Source organism: Truncatella angustata (genome assembly GCF_020726525.1).
Source record: "Truncatella angustata strain MPI-SDFR-AT-0073 chromosome Unknown BKA67scaffold_8, whole genome shotgun sequence".
NCBI classification, from domain to species: domain Eukaryota; kingdom Fungi; phylum Ascomycota; class Sordariomycetes; order Amphisphaeriales; family Sporocadaceae; genus Truncatella; species Truncatella angustata.
Genome location: NW_025763388.1, coordinates 1,454,929 through 1,472,225, shown reverse-complemented (window position 1 = coordinate 1,472,225; position 17,297 = coordinate 1,454,929). Strand labels below are relative to the sequence as shown.

The following is a 17,297-nucleotide window of genomic DNA, read 5'->3' as shown; positions in this document are numbered from 1 at the left end:
CGAAAATGGGCAAAGGTCAGTTCAATAGTTCAGGTGTTCGAGACGCGGCGATCCAATCATTAAGCGCAGAAAAATTTCAGGCCAGCGTGCGCCCAGTCTAGGAGCATTGGCTTAATCACAGTCACGACATAATGCCGGACATGCGTGTGGTTCTTGGCCAAGGAGTATCTGGGACGCAAGGGATTAACGAGGGCTGGAAGAAGCTTTGCCAAGGCCTCGTAGGCGCCGAGGAGGACTTGGTTTACAAACTGGCCTTTCTGAAGCAGGCAGGGTGGTAGTAACATATATGTATCGTGCGGTTAATAATAGCATGCAATATATTCTAGCGTGTATTTATAATACGCTGTACTACTCCGCGATCGAATGAGATTGTTTACTACAACGGGCAAGGCAAATATATCACTAGACTGCGTAAATCAGCCTTGGAGCTTCTGCGACGAAACCCAAGGTTCACATTCAGTTGAACTTGTTTGTATACCAAACGGGGGGACCTGGTAAGAACCGCTCCTGCTTTAAAACGATGAGTTCAGCGTCTGTTTTCATATCTTAAACCTCCGATTCATAGTAAAGATATGATAATCATGCTATTCGCTAGAAGTCTGACTGCCAATAGCACACCTTAGCTAATTCCATGCCCTTCCACGGAGACTTCGGCGAATTCGCATGGTGGGTACTGTACCATTCAGCCCACAGCCAGCATTGACGCACGAGGACACTGTGTGAATGTATCTGATCTTCCCGCCCTCAACCCTGAAGAAATGGCTGTCCGGCATGGGCTGCTGCCCGACGGAGCGATCCAACCCTGGGAAGCCCAAGAAGATGTCTACAGTACCGTACTCCTGGTCGATGACGTATCGGCGATTTGTGACATGGACGTTCGTCGGCACGCCTAGGTTGCACGTGTCGTTCCCCGTGAGCCTGGCGTCCGTGTACGCGCCGCCCTCGAGCCGGGCGCACGGCGTGCCCCAGGGCACGGTGACATTGACGTTGGCGAAGCGGTCGAAGTACGCATCGCCCGCGGCCTGGATCACGGCGCGGCTGTCCCGCTTCTCCGCCGGGATCGGGTCCCACCTCTCGAGTGAGTTCCAGTGGAGGTACCCCGTGGCGTTGAATGCCCAGTCGCCCGCATCGGTGACGATGGACTCGATGGTGGAGATGACCCTGCCGCTGAAGACGATGCGGGTGCCGATCACGTAAGGGTGCTTGGGGTCCGTGACGATGAGCTCGGTGAAGGTCGCGCAGAGCTCCGTGTCGTGGATGCTGCGGCTGTGGTCGATCTTGAGCGCCTGCGTGAGGATCCCCGAGCCTATGGCCAGCGGCTGCTCGTTCTCCGTGTAGCTGACGTTGCTCGCGAGCGACGTGAAGCTGACCCGGCCCTGGCTTTGCGATGCCACGTACTCGGCTGTCGCGTTCTGGAGCTGCTCCCGTGGGCAGGCCGCCGTGGCGGTTGCGGCCAAGGCCAAGCTAGAGAAGAGCGTGGAGACGAGCATTCTGATATTTTGAACTCTCTTGGGAGCTAGAAGAGAACCAGAAACGATGGGTGGCTCTTATGGTCGTTTCCGCTGCTATCTGTGTCAATTGTTGAGGAACTACGTGATCTTTTAATAGCATTGGTGTCAATAAGTGCCGTATTTAGAGCCAAGTACCGTGAAGCGTTACTATAGGCTCTATACAAATCTGTCTCTCAGTGCGTCATCATGCGACGATTGTAGGATCAAATGCCTATACTAGGCGTGCAGACTGGCGTCAGGCTAAAGTCAGGTCGGTAGTTGTGAAGACCAATATATTTCTAGGCACATACATGCCGGCATCTACACGACGTTTATCCGGTCGCATCTCAACAGGGCAACTACATGATTGGATAGGCTTTCGGAAACCCGAATTATAGAGTAAAGTGTGTAGATGAGTTATCGTATTTGGTTCAGCTGTATATAATTTGATGACTTTTAGGAGGCTGAAATACGGTCGTTTCATCTCATGTGGTTTATGGTCGCACAGTCACACAGGAGTCAACACCATTCCGTTTACTACATGCCCAGTGCTATTACCAATTGCATCACCTTCCACAATATTTAATGAAGAATAGATGTGCCGGCCACAAAAGGGGCAAGACGCCCATGCAACAGACGGATCTATTCATGTGGGGCGCTTTGGTGTACGAGCTGATGACGGGCTTCAGGCCGGGTACGAGGCCTCGAAAGTCGTCGCAGGAGGTGCAAGCAATGATGACAGCGAGGCAGTGGCCAGCGTTTGAGAAGGAATTGTTATGTGAGGTAGTGAGGAATTGCTGGGATGGTAGTTATAGGGATGCGGAAGCGGTTCGGGCTAATGTAATAAGTTTCTTGGAAGGCGAGGGGTGGGAGGTTGAGGGAGAGGACTTGTGAAGGGATTGTATACAGTGGCCCTCTTTGCTGGGGAGGAAGTATAAGCGCGGAGTGGTCGTATGTTACCCAGCACATCTCTCTGTACAAATGCCAGAAGCGATATCTTCGCGATAAAAATAGAATATTTTGTGCGGAGATAACTGATGAAAATGCGCTGCGCAAGAGTTGAGCTAGCAGAATACTTTGTGAATAGATCAAAGGGACATGAATAAGAATGTCCAGGGTGTTCGATAGAGGTACTTGATCAGTGCTGCCCGCTGAATCGGTGCTAAATCTCGAGCCTTGGGAGCAACTGGAAACAGTCACTATAAAATTTCCCACAAATCTAACCTTTGATACTTCTATGTAGGAATACCAGAAACAGTGTATCGAGCTGGCGGGGTTGCGCAGATGAGCTTTTGTCCCGAATACTATCCTAACGTGTCCTCTGTCGTACTAAAGTCATGTTCCTCCTCTTGATATCGCAATGCTGGGGGTATCTTTAAAAAATCATAAACGCCAATCCGCCTGTGTGATGAGATCCATATATTCATTCCGAGTCGGATTCGTACGCCACTAATGCCGCGTTGGTTGTATGAGCCTGCTGCGACCCTATGGATTCCGCCGCGATGGATGCGTTGACTGTGTCCGTGATCCTGTCTGTCGTTTTGTCGCCTCTCGTATCTTGGTCAATCGAGGCGCGCTTCCGTTTGATGCCCGGTATCCTGACAGGAGTCTTGGTGGTCGATAACCTCTTGTCCATGTGTAAGAATGGATCATGCGAGATCCTTGTATTGCTGACAAGCTCGGACACCAAGTCTCTCTTTGTCTGCTCTGCCTTGACTTCTGACTTGAGCTTCTTCTTTCCGTCTGACGCATCAGTCTTGGCCGCTGTAATCGTGTTCTCGAACAGTGGTTTGTGCAAACCCTGCGCCGCCATCGCTTCTTCTCCGGTTTCTCGGAGTATGGAGCCAAAGTCCACAAGACCTGCACGTATCTTATCCTCCTCTTTTTCAGGTAGCAATTCGATACCCAGGCTCATGCGATCTTTCAGGTCTTCTGTGGCGTGTCCCTCTTTCTCTCTTTGATGTCGGCCGACCCTGAACTCCTTCCTGAGTCTCGTGTTCATTTCGTACGGGTCGTCCCAAGTCTTGTTGTTCTCCTGAAGCTCTTCCACGCGCTGCTTTGCCACAGTCAGCTGTTCGCGGTCCTCTATCGTCTTCTCGAGCTTCGCGAAAGCATTCCCTCGGAGTTTCTCCCTCTCGGCATCCGTCATGATCTCCCAATCGCCGTCTTTGACCTGATCTGCGCCATCCTCCCTCTTGCGTCCGCCTTCTGTGACAACGTACGCGGTGTTCTTTGGATCGGTGCGTATCTCGATGGTTCCACCACAGGCGGTATGCTTGATGCGGAAGGCGAAGATGGGCGTGCTGTAATACGACCCGACGCGCGTCTTGGAGGCATTGAAGCGCACGCCCTGGCCGATAATGGTCTCCTTAGGACATGTCGTGCACCAAACTGCGTAGGGCATCTCGAAGCGCACAGTGAGGGCGCCGGGTTTCGATGCGCGCGACCCAAGGGGGTGCTTCTTGTTGAGCTTGTTGCCAGATATCGTCCCCTCGAGGTCCGGGGGGACGTAGCGGCCCATGTTGAAGCCTTGCATCGCGGCGGTATTTGCGTTAACGCGATCAGAGATGAATGTGCATGGAACACGGATGGGGGCGCGCCGGGTGAGTCTGACGGAAGTTGGGCGACTTCTGGGAGTGCTGTGCTGCGCTGCGGCCTTAATCGAAAGAAGGTGGGTTATGGTTGACGTCAAAAGGCTGACGAGGTTGAGGTCGGCGGCTTATAGTGAGTGGGGGTGAACGTTACCGCGTTATTACCGCGTCACGCACCTGAGGGGAATTGAATCAGAGGACGAAACAAAAGATCAGGAAGGAAACGGCTAGTAGAAACTATTATTATCTTCAAGCTACTATTGAGCCAGTTAACTGTTGTATTCAATTAAGCTGTGTAGTTATAGTCAAGTTAATTATAACCTTTTAGAGGAATTTATAAAAGAACCACCAAGCTTCGACAGAAAGAAAGATAAGAAAAAAAAAGAAGGGGAAAAGGAAAAAAGAAAGTAAGAAAGGGGGAGTTTAATGGCCAACTTGGAGGGATGCTGGGATGTTAATTACGAGTGTGTATCTCTTCTGTCCCCCTCCCTCTCTCCTTGCTTCTTGTGTCTTCCGGCTGACTGGTGTACGTCCCGACCACGTAGCCTCCCTTACAATGGTAACTATTCTATCACTTTGTAGTTCAATTAAACGGTCTACATTTTTTTTCTCCGTGTCTAGTTGTCACAAACTCAAGACATGGATGCCTTCCGGCTGACTGCCACCGCTGGCTGTGATTGAACCTTGAGCTACCGGAGAACACGTCCTATGGACTAGGAGTCTGCTCGAACTGTTAGCCTCTAAGTTTATGAAGTCTGGAGCGCTTCCGAATTGGCCACTAATCCATTGTTTGTTGAGAAGGATAATGCGAAATCGATATTATAAATAATACCACACCTGGTTCCGGTATTTACCCAGCTCCGGTATTGACCCAGCTTCCCCAGGCAACTGCCAATGGTATCATTAGAGTAAGCTTTCTTTTTTGCTGTTGGCATAATGTCTGTTCCAGAGTGCAACTAAATAGCTCTTTGAACGGCCACACTGACAAACACCACAGAGGTTGACACAACGATATCGATATCACCAACATGCCAAATTCTCTGAGCACCATATTGCAATTCAGACAATCTACTGATTTTTCTGACCAACTGTCAACTTTGAATGACCACTGCAAAGTATTGCCCTCCCCGTTCTAGTTGTAGCCTTGAGGTAAAGATCGGACATCACTGCTCACTAAGCAACCTGAAAGTAACATGATCGGACATGGACACATTTCGTGAAGACATTCGCAAGTCTTACTTTGTGTCATTCCACGGCCCTCTCAGCAAATGATGACATCAGGCAGAGTATAGCCAAACCCATGATGTTCTCTAAAGTAGGCCTAAATCGATCACTACTGGACTTGACCATGCTGTCCCAAATCCCATACTCAAGGTTGTAGGAGTGCCTTCCTTGAATTGTAAAGCACACCACTAATCCTCCATTGGTATTTGAGGAACAGCAGGAGTTATTCCCATGATCGTGAGACACATGGACAATCCGCCATCGACCAAGGTTGTAATCCGCACAACACTAGACGAGTGATTAGCTCCCAAGCTACGCCCTTGTCACATGGTTTCACCTTTTCATTAACTGAATGAAGTGTAGTTTAGGATTGCTTCTACCCTTATCATTAGGCTTAGCTCACTTGACTGGTGGTGATGTGATAGACGAAGACATTCCGCATTATCTCAAACCCCAAAAGAGCATTTTCCTGCCATGTTCAAACACAAGCCAGAAGTTTGGGTGTTAAGCTTGATTAAGAATAGAATCAAAAATCTCATAGCAAGCTCAGAGCTGACCTATGACTGAGACATTTCAACAATGTATTTCGTGAGCTTATTGCCTTCGTCATATTGTCGATATGAGACTCTGTTTCGCAGGCTTATCCGCTAGAGCATTTGAATGACCCTTGTTGAAACTTCTCAAGATGGTGGATGATCAGTTGATTCAAAGAAGTATTGATGTCTAAATAATACACCCGGAATAAGCAACGTTGGAAATGTCAATACAAGCGCCAAAAGTGAGACCATTAGCATCAAGTGTTTTGAAGTTTCCAGAAATATAACGGCAGGACGGGCCGTAGTTAGGAACAGAACGGGACGTAGTTTGAACCTTCACAATGTGGCGTCTATGGAATCTGTATCGTCCCTTAGACTTCGGGCGTATCGTGGTCATTTGACTTGGAGAAATGCCATCATGGCCGCAGTTGCCATGTGCATAAAATTATATCCAGAAGTGATTTGTTTATTTCCGCTGGATTGAATCACGATTTCTTGGGGCAGGTGGCTCTACACAATTGTTTGCTCGGCGGGTAGTTTTCAGAGAAGCTGCATTACACTCAACAAAGGTCTGCTTACAAAATCTTCACTGCCACGTCGAATGCTGGACCACGTCTCTATCTCACTCAAAAGCACAAACCCTCAACTCACCCGCAAGCTCAGATTTCTCATAAAAGTCCCGGTAATCATTAATCATGGTTAAACCTATCAACATAGTCGCTACCGTATTTGCGGCTACTCTCATTGACGCCATTCCCACTACCAATGTTGCAGCCAACATGGCCGAGCGCAACGTTGCCAATGCTGATGGCACGACCTCGAAGGTACTCACCAGCCGCAGTTTCGAGGAACTTACCGACAGTGTAAAGAGATCCCAGAAAGGTCGAAATAAGGAGGACTTCTTCTTCACCGACACATACGAAAGTCTCTGCACCCATGACAGCGACGCTGGCCACACTAAGATTAACAGCCCATATGTCGAGGACTGCGCCTACATAAATACGTATATCTTCAATCTGAAGGGTTTTTTCAACCTATACAGACTCAGCCCGGGCCAGGAGTATGAACTAGTGAAACACAATACCTGCTCGCTCTACTACAAGCCTGATGCGACTCATAACTCTATCCAGTAAGGCGTCCCCCAAATTTCCGCAACACTGTGGGGAAACAAACGATGCTCATAAGACCTCTAGGATTGCGACTGGTGATCTCGGGTACTTCGTCAATAATACTATCAACAGCTACAAGAGAAGTTTCGGTGACGGGAAGTTTGACCGGGTTGAAGGGACCGCGAGCTTGACATGCTTTGGAACCGATGGTATTCAGGTGGTTGGCACGACTTTGATCCTTAAGCGCTAAATCGGAGGGTAGGAAGAGTGGCATTGATGGAAATTGCATTATTGCCTCCTTGAAAAGGCAGCTATTGAATTCGTACATCTACTTGCCGGTGGTAATGGCGCAGAACCAAATTCGGTATTACTCGACTAGAGTCCTAATTCTTTGAAAAACAAAAAACATCATGTCCTCTCTACTATCGAAGATCGGAAGGAGAAAGCTTTGCATCATTTCTAACACTTCGAGTCTGGTTGGAGCTTTGTTCACTGACCGCAAAACCATTTAAGCTTCTTCATACAAAGAAAAGGATGTCCTACTTGATCTCATGCTCACTTTGAAGTTCAAACAATCGCAATGGTTTCACTTGAGCTGTCGCTTAAAGATATAACACGGTGGAATATATGCGATAGTAGTTATATTTGAATTGAATACGAACGCATGTGATAAGTTATCAGTACCTATTGTTTACCATCGGCTGCTCTATGAGTCACTCGAATGATCGTTATCATCAATTTTAGGCATGATATCCGGCCCCTCGTGCCGACTGAGGGCTGGCGAACACCGCCAAGCTCTCTGTCTGGTATTGGGGATCGGATTGCTTCGTTTTACTGGATCTGTGACTCGATTGATATAATCTGCTACTTGTGGCAACCTTACTAAGGCATTCCGCAAGAACTTGTCCATATTCATGACCTGGGGATCATACGGTATCCTGTCCCTAAGGTCGAATTCTGTCATGATATCCTACCACGGTGTCAGGTCTGTGACCGAACGAGCAAAGTCCACACCATTCGGGTGATAATATTTGTCCAGTGTACCACCCATTCTTCGTTGAGAGACCCGGCCACTTGTCGAAACTCGATGGTCAGTTTCATTTTGTTAGAGCAACTCCCGAAGTTATATGCTCCGTGTAAGCCGTTCACCTCCATGAGCTTGCACAGAGCTTCTGTCGACGTACCAGATAATAGCTGGTCGGCGGCTTGAGCGCAAGTCCTTATTGCAGTTCCGGAAGGAGCCTTGTGACTCCAAATCCCACATGTTTATCGTTTTACTTCCCCCGATTTTGGCGACATTGCAGGACATCCCACACGCCAAGTTTGTATCCTCCCGAACCGGGGGATGATTAGACTCCAGTACATGGCGCCATGTCGGATGCAATTCGGCGAACATCGGCTCAACCATAGAACACGTAGTTGCAATCCGCTTCAGATCAGATGTGCTGAATTTGCGCAATCCTTAGCCAGAGTGGACGCAAAGTCCGGAGCATCGCGGAGTATGAAATACGAAGTTCTGCTTGATGGTGGTGATGACCCTCTTGATCTCGTCATCGTCCGCTGCGGAATTCGCCCTCAGTGGCGGCGACACGATCTCAACATCCAGCAGGGAATAAGGTTAGCCGTTGAGTTCATGATCCCAGTCATCATCCTGGTGGTAGATAAGACTTCTATCTCGCTCGATGTTTCAGTGGAGGTAGTCCAAATTTTACGTCAGCGCTGCTCTTGGGTGACCTGGATCGTCTACATAAGCGAAGGGCTCATCTTCAGCGGCGAACTGAGCTCGGGGGTCGTTGACATCTATCCCGGCTGCTACCAGAGTGTTATATATCAGAATATCGCAATGGTGTGCTTCATAGCCATCTCCGCCCATTCTCCTGCCAGTGTCATTATTTACAACGATGCAACCGTTCTGGACCATCGCTGCCTGGTTTGGGGGCATCTCGATCTCGACAATGTCGTTCTTGTCGGTGTTCAACCTGTACGGGATTAGCATTTCGAGCTCTACGCCCTTCGTGAGTGGCAAGCTTTGAGCGACTCGTTCCAATTCCGGAGAAGACGGAGGAAGGGAAGCGCAGAGTTGGAGTTCATCGTATAAGATTCAGAGACGATATTTTTCGCGCCATAAAATATTCGGCGAAGAATGACTTGCTACAATCTGCGTCCTCTTGGACCATTCACTGTTACTTGTGCGACATATTGTTCGAGCCGGGACAAGATGGGACAATGTTGCTGTTGTTTCCATTGCTCTTTGTCGTCGGGCACCAAGCCCATCAATTGTTTCGTACAATTCGTTGTGTTTTAGTCGTCTTGAGGTGGAATGAACATGTAAAAACATCGCAATCCACCATAAGCACGTTTGCAAATAGGCTCAACCCGCATTGTGTACAATGCAACATGCCTGCAATAGAGTTCTTAGCGCTGGAAACAGCAAGTCCGATCGTTTCTTAAAGATCCGTTGAGCTATTTAGAGACGTTTGGTGTATTTTGATGGCCGTTATTGCCAATACACATACTCACATTCACAACATGGAGAGTATATACGTTGATAGTGACTGTGACCGGGCGGGCATCGAGCGGCAGATACTGATTGATTCACAGTTCTTAGCAGTCAGCCAAGCGATTATATGTGACATTCCACCACAGACTGTGTGAAGCTATTTGGACTATCGGATCGACTGAGGATAGCATTGCCGTAAACCCTTACGAAGATAATTGATGTGCTTGTGCTTGGTTCCCTACTCGCTCGCTCCAGCTAATCCTTGGCCTACTTTCCTCGTTCTCCCTCGTGGTTATGCTTTTTTCTTTTTCGATTTTGTCTGTCCCTCATTTCAACCACTTACGATGGTAGCTCCTGTTCGAATTCTGTCCAGTAAAGCACCGACAGTGGGATATCTCTAAGGAATAGCGATAAGCTGGCTCGTCTTGCTTTAACCCGAGGGGCTTGGCCTGGTCCACTGCGAGGAGATGGAGGAAGGAGTTCCTCTATCTCCAGAGTAGTGGGGAAGCCAAGCGGCGCGCACACCGGAGGTGCCGTACAGAAGACCCATTCCCGAGAGCGTGCGGTACCACAACGAGTACTACCCAAATATGTGGGCGCTACAGCGCAAGGTCACCGAATCCACACCATCTGACCCGGATCTCATGGATCGGATCCTGCACTGGCGTGATGGTGCCAATGGCTCGCTCGCTTGCACGCCGTACAAGTTTGTTCACAATAGTCACCGATTTCAGGCCGATTACCAGACTCGCCTTCCGCCGCCCCGTTCAATACTGTACAACCTAGCTTCGCAAACGTCGACTAATCCGCCGCGGTGATGGATGGAGGCAGTGGTGAGGCACATCGGAGCTCATGGGGAAGGGACCTACCACCACCACCCAGTAGGACCATGGCTGATATGTGGCACGCTACACCAAACCACCGATCTTCGCTCACTGTGCACAAGATACCGTTTATGTCGCAGAGGAGGGCGCAAGGATCACTTTGCAGGACTGACAGAGAGCCACGACGCTAGACTGGAATTGCCCTGCTACCAAGACGGTCTAGATCGAGGCGGCCATCGATGTCGACTTCGTGCTCGGGTGCACAGCCTGGAAGGGTATCGGCTTTAATGCCGTACCAACGAAAACATCAACCATCTCAGGCCTGCCTGTCTACACGAACTGGCAAGACGGCGTGTGTGACGCACACCTCGTGTATCAGCACGTCGGCATCTTTCACCAAAACAACGCCTACGACGACTGAGGAACCTTCTTCTCCTTCTCCAGACCCTTCACCAAAGGTCCTTTTCATTACGGAAACCTTGTACCGGAATTACCCGTGATATATTTTTGCAACAACTACGGACCAGGGAATCGACCCCTGCGATGTAGACCCTGTTGCAAAAAGTGGTGTCGCAAAAACGACCTACCCCGAGTCGCTCGATTCTTTCGGCGCATTTGGAATTGACGGGATCACATACACGGGCCAGCAGGACACTCCCGGTTCTCTAGACGTTCCTGGGCATGGCGAAGCGGAATGTATCAAGGACCCATAATTTGGAAAGGAACATCAGTCTGATAATTCACAGCTTTGGTTTGAAAGGCGGATTGAATGTAGTTGGACATGAGTAATAACGTGAGGATATCTTTAGTCTTGGCGTCACTCGTTACTCGATGATGATGAACCCCACATAAATTAAAAAGCCTAGGACCAGCGGTATATAAGCGCTAACTAGTGAAGTTTCAAGGATATAATACTCCCCCTGAAGTGGGCCTCAATAAGACAAGGGTATTGTATTAATAAATATTGATATACTTACTAGTTTCTTATAGTGATTTTCTTCGTAATATTTAAAGCATTTAATTATAAATGTAAATAAAATTTAAGTTGAATTATCTGTGAGATAAATTAATATATGCTACAGTATCCTTAAGTCATTATAGCTAGGCCACTGTAGCTATTATAGCTGCCTGAGGTACTGATAGTGTGGAATGGCTTCTCCATTCAATTCTTTCCGTACAGTGTGGGCGACAAATAGATCTATTCAGCGCTGTCGTACGAAGGAGAAGAAGGGATTCTTCCCCTCGTACGTGGTCTATAGATAGGGGTTTGGGGTTCACCCGTACGGCTGCTGGCTGCCGACAGCCACATCGTGGCTGTGGTGGCTTACTGCCAGCACGCCGGTGACTACCTATACTACGTAGTCAACCGTCGTACGAGACCGCGAATAATATATTCCAACAGATAGATATGTTTACATAACCACAGGTTCATGATTCGTAGACAGCTTCCTTCCGAACCATCGTTTTACAGCATACCTGTCATAATAAATCGATAGCTTTTTTGAACACATTAGTCGGATCGTATTTTATCTTCAGTTCTCTTAGCCTAGAGATATTAGACCCAAATACTCGATCAGCTTTGATATAGGCATGCTCCTCGTCGACAGCAAGATCTTTATAGATATGAAGTTAGTTCCCGGACAAATCTAAAAGCTACAAGGGAATAACAACTTACTCAAATAATTGTAATACGTTCCTCCACGATCTCCCAATTCGTCACCTTTCCACCCTTGCGTGATGAGGAATTTTGAGATCGTGGCACATATTCTTTTTGCTTCTTCGTCTTTTTCTTCACTGTCCCACGATATCGAGATGATCATATTATACGCTTCGCCTCCACGTCCGGCGAAAGCCATTAGATCGGTAGGAAGGGAACTGACTTTTTGATGCGACATGAGTTCATACCCAATCATGCTTCTTGCTTTCAGTTCTTCGTTTCCTGACTTGGATAGCAGCTCATGGAACAGATCTGACGCCTGCTGCACCAGCTTGACCTCTAGGGGGCATGTGAAATTGGCTCCACTGAATATGTACCGTTTGCCGATCGGAACTTTTGGCTCGGGGAAGGTGTTGGCTGTTGGATATGGAATAACCGCTGTCTGGTCCATGATTTTATCTAGTCTCAATATAGGCGCAAAGAAATCTTCAGCGGTGTCTTTGTCTCCGTTATAGAACAATGTTGCTGCGATGACTGGCTCGAGTGTTCTCGGATGGCAAGACAATAACGTTAAAATGTGTTGATCTCCATCAGTCTTTGTGACGAACTCGTTCATAAAAGCCACAATATCAGGAATTTTAGATATTGGCCAAATAATGATCCCGCCCCATACTTTTCTTTGCGGGAAAATGCGTGACGTAAAGGATGTTACCACGCCGAAGCTCTGCCCTGCACCACGCAAAGCCCAAAAGAGATCGGAATTATTCTCTTCGCTGGCCGTAACAATGTCACCACTGGCCAGAACCAACTCACAACTTATGAGGCAGTCAATGCTCAGACCATGACGCCCCGTCAACATGCCATAGCCACCTCCGAGTATGAGTCCGCCTACCCCTGTGTGGCTGACAGTGCCGCCGACGGTGGCATAACCTCGTTCCCAGAGTGCGGAATCTACGTCTCCCCAGAGACAACCTCCGTCAAATGTGACCGATTGCTCTTCTTCGTTGACTCGTACCGAACGCAGAAGACCAAGATCAATGACCATACCGCCAGAAGAGGCAGACCATCCACTTGGGTTGTGGCCTCCACCGCGAACTGTCAAGGGTATCGAATGCGAAGTTGCAAACTTGACGGCGATGCTTGCTTCTGCTGCATTCGCCGGCCGGACAACATATACCTGATTAGTTTTAGCGACAGATACAGAAGTGTTGCTGATGCAGGAAGCTACGGCGAACACCTACAGCAGGTTTCACACACGTTGCACTCCATCGTTCCAGACTGTCAAAATATCCTTCATCTCCAGGGACTAACACGTCTCCTTTCCGGATGGAATTTCGTAGCTCGAAGACAACTGGTGCCATTATCGTCGTGTTTTGTTGTGCAATTAATTAGTGGAGAACAGGTATTGCGATTCGGAAGGCTCAATTGACGCCGAGAATACGCCTAATAACGAGGCGCTTCGGAATCTTTTTATAGGACCAGGAACAAAACCCCTTGGCTTTCGTTATGAGATGGCTGCGAATCTAGCTAGCATAGATCGTTCTGAACTATCTCACACATTCCCTTCGCCCACAGCCACGGATTATTCATGGCAAGCAATCATTGGCGGATCGGCTGGGGGCGACATGGGCTGATCAAACAGCCAGCCACTTTATCGAGACTTGTAGTACTCGAGGATCGGACTAACCGTAATCATAGGTTTGACTATTCATAGGATACCAAATGAATGGCGCAAAGCCTAGTCAAGTCCAGCGGGCGGTGACGTGGCGCTGTTCTAGATCTCGTTCAACAACGCTAGGTATGCATTATCTGGAACACTTTTGATGGTCTCTGACCTGATCTCAACATCAGGGTGAACTACAACTTATTCGCCATCTATCAGGGTATCATATCATCTATCTATCCGTACCTGGTAATTGGTAATATTTTATTCGGTGGTTTCTTGTGTATCACCTGTGGCTTTCAAATAACATAATCACGGCCGATGATATAGTCTTACCGATGAGCCCTCGGTTGGCTCCATCATGTGCCAAGCCTGGATCGCACTTTAGTAGGTTAGTTGATGAAGAGGATATGCTGTACCCTAGACTAATATCTGCACCAACAATACGCGATACGACCAGAATTAACATGTTGGACTTGTGACATGTCAATGGTTCGAAGACACCAGAACTAGAAGATAATGGGAAACACGAGTGGGTGATCAATCTGGTACAACATGGGTTGCTTGGTGTCTCATAATATCATGTGAAAAGGTGCTGGACATGACGCTAAAATCTCACACACGAGCTCTCAGGTGACACTCCAGGCCCTTCTGCCGACAGAACCAACTGCCAGTGACTTCCCACTCCTTTCCCGGATCTACCATCTCAATCTCGTACCTATTGACCAATGTCGCGACGATCTTGTAGACTTCCATTTGCGCTAGCGAGCGTCCAATGCAGATACGCGACCCACCACCAAACGTCAGATCACTTGCATTAAACAACCTCAACCGCTCACGGAATGCTCCCTCAGTCTCGTCCACGGGACCCGGGGGCTCGCCGCGCAACCACCGCTCCGGCCGGTATGCGTCAGCATCGTCACCCCAAACGCGTCTGTTGCGATGCACGACGTACGGGTTGATGCCAACAGCGGTGCCGGCTGGAACGAAGCTGCCGTCCGGCAGGGTCAAGCCGCCCCCCGGAACGTACCGCTCCAGAAGCATGCATACACCTGGATGCAAGCGCATTGCTTCTCGGACGACTGCTTCTAAGTCTAAGGGGGTTGTCAACATCCACGGTGTCAAATTCACGTCCAACTGCGACAACAACTTACATGGCAGTGCCCTGGCAGCACTGAACGGTGCTACTTCTCCGAACTCAGCGGCAAGAACCTCTTTCTCCAACTTGCTGTAGACTGCTGCGTTCTTCAGTGTAAAGTAGAAGATAGCACGGATAGTAATTGCCGTGGTGTCCGCTCCGGCGAGAAGGTTGACGAGCAGGTAGCCTAGGATGGTGCTATCGTCAACAGTATCTGGGTACAACTTTTTGGCATCGATGAAGTAATGGAGGAAATCCGGTACTTGAGGATCAAAGTGCTCATCCTTACCTTGAAGGCGTGAAATAAGGTGCTCAAGAGCAATGCGTGTCACATTGCCTAGATTAGGCGGGCCGATTCGTATTACTGGGTTCTTGTCCAAGAGGAAGTCTAGGAAGGGCATCTGCCCAACAGTGGCGAAACTTTTTGATTTATGGTTAGTGCCATGTCATTGTATGGAATACTATGCAGTTCTCCAATGCTCACTAATCTAGTGCTTTGTCTGCTATTGCGACGGTGTCGTCGAAGTCGTGCCCCTTGTCCATGTACCCGAACCGCTTGCTGAAAGACGCGGCACCGTTCATGTCCCATGAATCTAAGTGGTTAGAGCGTCATCAATACATAGTCAGTCGGCTCATAAAATAAATGGAATATCATGGGTGGGCATACAGAAGGCGATCCATTCCCCCAGATCGCACGTAGCAGCATTAGACCTCTTTGCGAAGCGACAATTGAGGTGAGTACAGAAGTCCGTGATCACTCTGTCCATGAGTGGCTCAAAAGAAAGCAGACTGCTCTGTGAATAGCACTTGGCAATCGGCCGCTTCATACGGGCATGCTCGACCTGGTCCGTTTCGCTGAACAGGTGGTAGGTGATCTTGCCATTGATGAAAGTGCTATTGTTATGGTAGAACTCTGTCTGATAGGATATGTTAGTGGTTATAAGTAAATGTCGTGAAAGTCAGGCATACCTTGCACCATCGACCATCGATGCCGTAAATGGTCTTGATCAGCCCTGGAATATCGAGATCAAGTATGTTGGGCCCAATCCGGATTATTGGGCCATACTGATCATGAAGCCTCTTGACCTCAAGGTGATAATGGCCTGTCCTTACCTGAAGAAGTCGCCAGATGTTGGTCCATTCTAGTTTGGGCCTCAGTTTGTTGTATCCATGGGGTAACTATCAACGGGGACTTACTGGCAAGGAAGGGGCCTGGGTATCGTCGCAGTGGTGACAAGGCCTCAGTCAAAAGGGATACACTCAAATACGTGAAGAGGCCCAGGATGACCACGACAGCCACTCCGGATTGCCAATCAGCATGCTGCTTAAAGTCCTGCAGGAGTGTGTCGACGGACGCAGACTGGATGGTTGCAGTAATGCCTGGCATGTTATGACAAAAACAGCCCTTGTCAGGGAAATGCTTTTGCTGTTGATAATTTCCGATGTAAAGTAAAGATACGATTGCTACTAAATTAGAGAGACGTGCATATATAAGAATGTCATTTGTCGTGAATTCGCCCCAGCGTGGACCCAGGTAAGTGTCTATACTTCCGTTAGCTCAGCGGAGTATGCTCAAGGGTTCGTTCATGATACAGTAGCTGTATCCGAGTTCTTGAAAAAAGCACCCGGAAATCCCGTATCCGATGACATTTGTTTCAGTCGGATGAGGGTTGGACTTTGGCCCCCATTTACATAATTGTACACTTGCAGGATTCGCTGCGAGAATTGAGAATGGTTCCTTGAACATCTCTCTAGCAAAGAATACTATGATTGCTGAGGGGAACCGATAGGATTTCATGCAAATGCTAAGATCAATTCGGCTGCGGCGAATTGCTGTACCGCGCGAATTCATGGATATCTCATAAAGTTAATTTTGAGTATAGGCGGGAGCTACAGACAGGCCTGCGGGATGGTGAGAAATCACGATTCAAACACCGCCGGCACAAATTGGGCAGTAAGGGGCTCTTTCTGACATATGTCGAGCATGACATATGCAGCCAACCGGAATGGTTCTGTATACGATCAGGGATTGTTGGTTCGTCAGAGATTAAGGTTGGCTCCCGGCTAATGATGCAGGCGAACTGTTACTGCAGGATCATGTACATACATATGGCAAGATGAATAATGATCGATTATTCTTATGCCCTTGCGGTCGGTGGGATCTCGTCAGTATACTTGATCACCCGAATTCGGGGAAGAAGAATTTTCATTTCATCTATGCTATGGTCGCTGACTCGAACACCGATGCTACAGCTGAAAGTATTTATTCCATGACCCCACTGCCAAGATATTAATTGTCGTTCACCGACTGCAGCTATGTCCCCCACCTATCCCGCATGACCACAAACTAGAGGCTGATCTGAGCCAGAGTAGACGGGTAGCTACAGAAACGGATGCGGGTAATTGCTTGGATGACCATGTCCAGGGAGCCAGTACACGTCTACGGAATATCGTGCACATAAGACAGATAGAAGAAATATAAGCTCCCCTAGAGGAGATGATGCATCAGATCAATTGCTAGCCATCCTGAACTTGTTTCAAAGTTGGGTTGCAATTTCGGCCAAA

General features: G+C 48.5%; 7 protein-coding genes across 7 annotated transcripts; 3 read left to right on the top strand and 4 right to left on the bottom strand.

Annotated features, from left to right (window-relative positions):
- Positions 1 to 456: 456 nt before the first annotated feature.
- BKA67DRAFT_594666 (uncharacterized protein) lies at positions 457 to 1,490 on the bottom strand (the record flags this gene model as incomplete). Its single annotated transcript, XM_046105070.1, has 2 exons — positions 457 to 533; positions 680 to 1,490. The coding sequence occupies 2 exons, from the start codon at positions 1,488 to 1,490 to the stop codon at positions 457 to 459; spliced, it is 888 nt and encodes a 295-aa protein (XP_045954255.1).
- A 450-nt stretch (positions 1,491 to 1,940) lies between these two features.
- On the top strand, positions 1,941 to 2,446 carry BKA67DRAFT_578440 (uncharacterized protein). The gene has a single exon (XM_046103699.1). The coding sequence runs from the start codon at positions 2,076 to 2,078 to the stop codon at positions 2,382 to 2,384; it is 309 nt and encodes a 102-aa protein (XP_045954254.1). The 5' UTR covers positions 1,941 to 2,075; the 3' UTR covers positions 2,385 to 2,446.
- A 66-nt stretch (positions 2,447 to 2,512) lies between these two features.
- BKA67DRAFT_578439 (CWC16 protein) lies at positions 2,513 to 4,166 on the bottom strand. Its single transcript, XM_046103698.1, has one exon. It carries the CDS (start codon positions 4,024 to 4,026, stop codon positions 2,914 to 2,916), a length of 1,113 nt encoding a protein of 370 aa, XP_045954253.1. The 5' UTR covers positions 4,027 to 4,166; the 3' UTR covers positions 2,513 to 2,913.
- Positions 4,167 to 6,337: 2,171 nt separating this feature from the next.
- BKA67DRAFT_578437 (uncharacterized protein) lies at positions 6,338 to 7,529 on the top strand. Its single transcript, XM_046103697.1, has 2 exons — positions 6,338 to 6,970; positions 7,035 to 7,529. Exons 1-2 carry the CDS (start codon positions 6,537 to 6,539, stop codon positions 7,198 to 7,200), a joined length of 600 nt encoding a protein of 199 aa, XP_045954252.1. The 5' UTR covers positions 6,338 to 6,536; the 3' UTR covers positions 7,201 to 7,529.
- Positions 7,530 to 8,313: 784 nt separating this feature from the next.
- On the top strand, positions 8,314 to 8,943 carry BKA67DRAFT_539585 (uncharacterized protein; the record flags this gene model as incomplete). Its single annotated transcript, XM_046100664.1, has 1 exon — positions 8,314 to 8,943. One exon carries the CDS (start codon positions 8,314 to 8,316, stop codon positions 8,941 to 8,943), a length of 630 nt encoding a protein of 209 aa, XP_045954251.1.
- Positions 8,944 to 11,644: 2,701 nt separating this feature from the next.
- BKA67DRAFT_578436 (uncharacterized protein) lies at positions 11,645 to 13,442 on the bottom strand. Its single transcript, XM_046103696.1, has 3 exons — positions 13,173 to 13,442; positions 11,950 to 13,108; positions 11,645 to 11,887 (listed from the first exon to the last, which is right to left on the bottom strand). Exons 1-3 carry the CDS (start codon positions 13,290 to 13,292, stop codon positions 11,754 to 11,756), a joined length of 1,413 nt encoding a protein of 470 aa, XP_045954250.1. The 5' UTR covers positions 13,293 to 13,442; the 3' UTR covers positions 11,645 to 11,753.
- A 438-nt stretch (positions 13,443 to 13,880) lies between these two features.
- Positions 13,881 to 16,119, bottom strand: BKA67DRAFT_539583 (cytochrome P450; the record flags this gene model as incomplete). Its single annotated transcript, XM_046100663.1, has 7 exons — positions 13,881 to 13,966; positions 14,218 to 14,688; positions 14,749 to 15,152; positions 15,217 to 15,325; positions 15,400 to 15,649; positions 15,702 to 15,874; positions 15,930 to 16,119. The coding sequence occupies 7 exons, from the start codon at positions 16,117 to 16,119 to the stop codon at positions 13,881 to 13,883; spliced, it is 1,683 nt and encodes a 560-aa protein (XP_045954249.1).
- Between the last annotated feature and the right edge of the window lie 1,178 nt (positions 16,120 to 17,297).

Excerpts from the sequence above, each read along its gene's own strand:
- BKA67DRAFT_578440 (XM_046103699.1), top strand. The coding sequence starts at position 2,076 with ATGAAGAATAGATGTGCCGGCCACAAAAGGGGCAAGACGCCCATGCAA.
- BKA67DRAFT_578439 (XM_046103698.1), bottom strand. The coding sequence starts at position 4,026 with ATGCAAGGCTTCAACATGGGCCGCTACGTCCCCCCGGACCTCGAGGGG.
- BKA67DRAFT_578437 (XM_046103697.1), top strand. The coding sequence starts at position 6,537 with ATGGTTAAACCTATCAACATAGTCGCTACCGTATTTGCGGCTACTCTC. Across the intron at positions 6,971-7,034 it reads GCGACTCATAACTCTATCCA|GATTGCGACTGGTGATCTCG; the intron begins GTAAGGCGTCCC and ends TAAGACCTCTAG.
- BKA67DRAFT_578436 (XM_046103696.1), bottom strand. The coding sequence starts at position 13,292 with ATGGCACCAGTTGTCTTCGAGCTACGAAATTCCATCCGGAAAGGAGAC. Across the intron at positions 13,109-13,172 it reads CAACGTGTGTGAAACCTGCT|GTATATGTTGTCCGGCCGGC; the intron begins GTAGGTGTTCGC and ends AAAACTAATCAG. Across the intron at positions 11,888-11,949 it reads AACGTATTACAATTATTTGA|ATCTTGCTGTCGACGAGGAG; the intron begins GTAAGTTGTTAT and ends ATATCTATAAAG.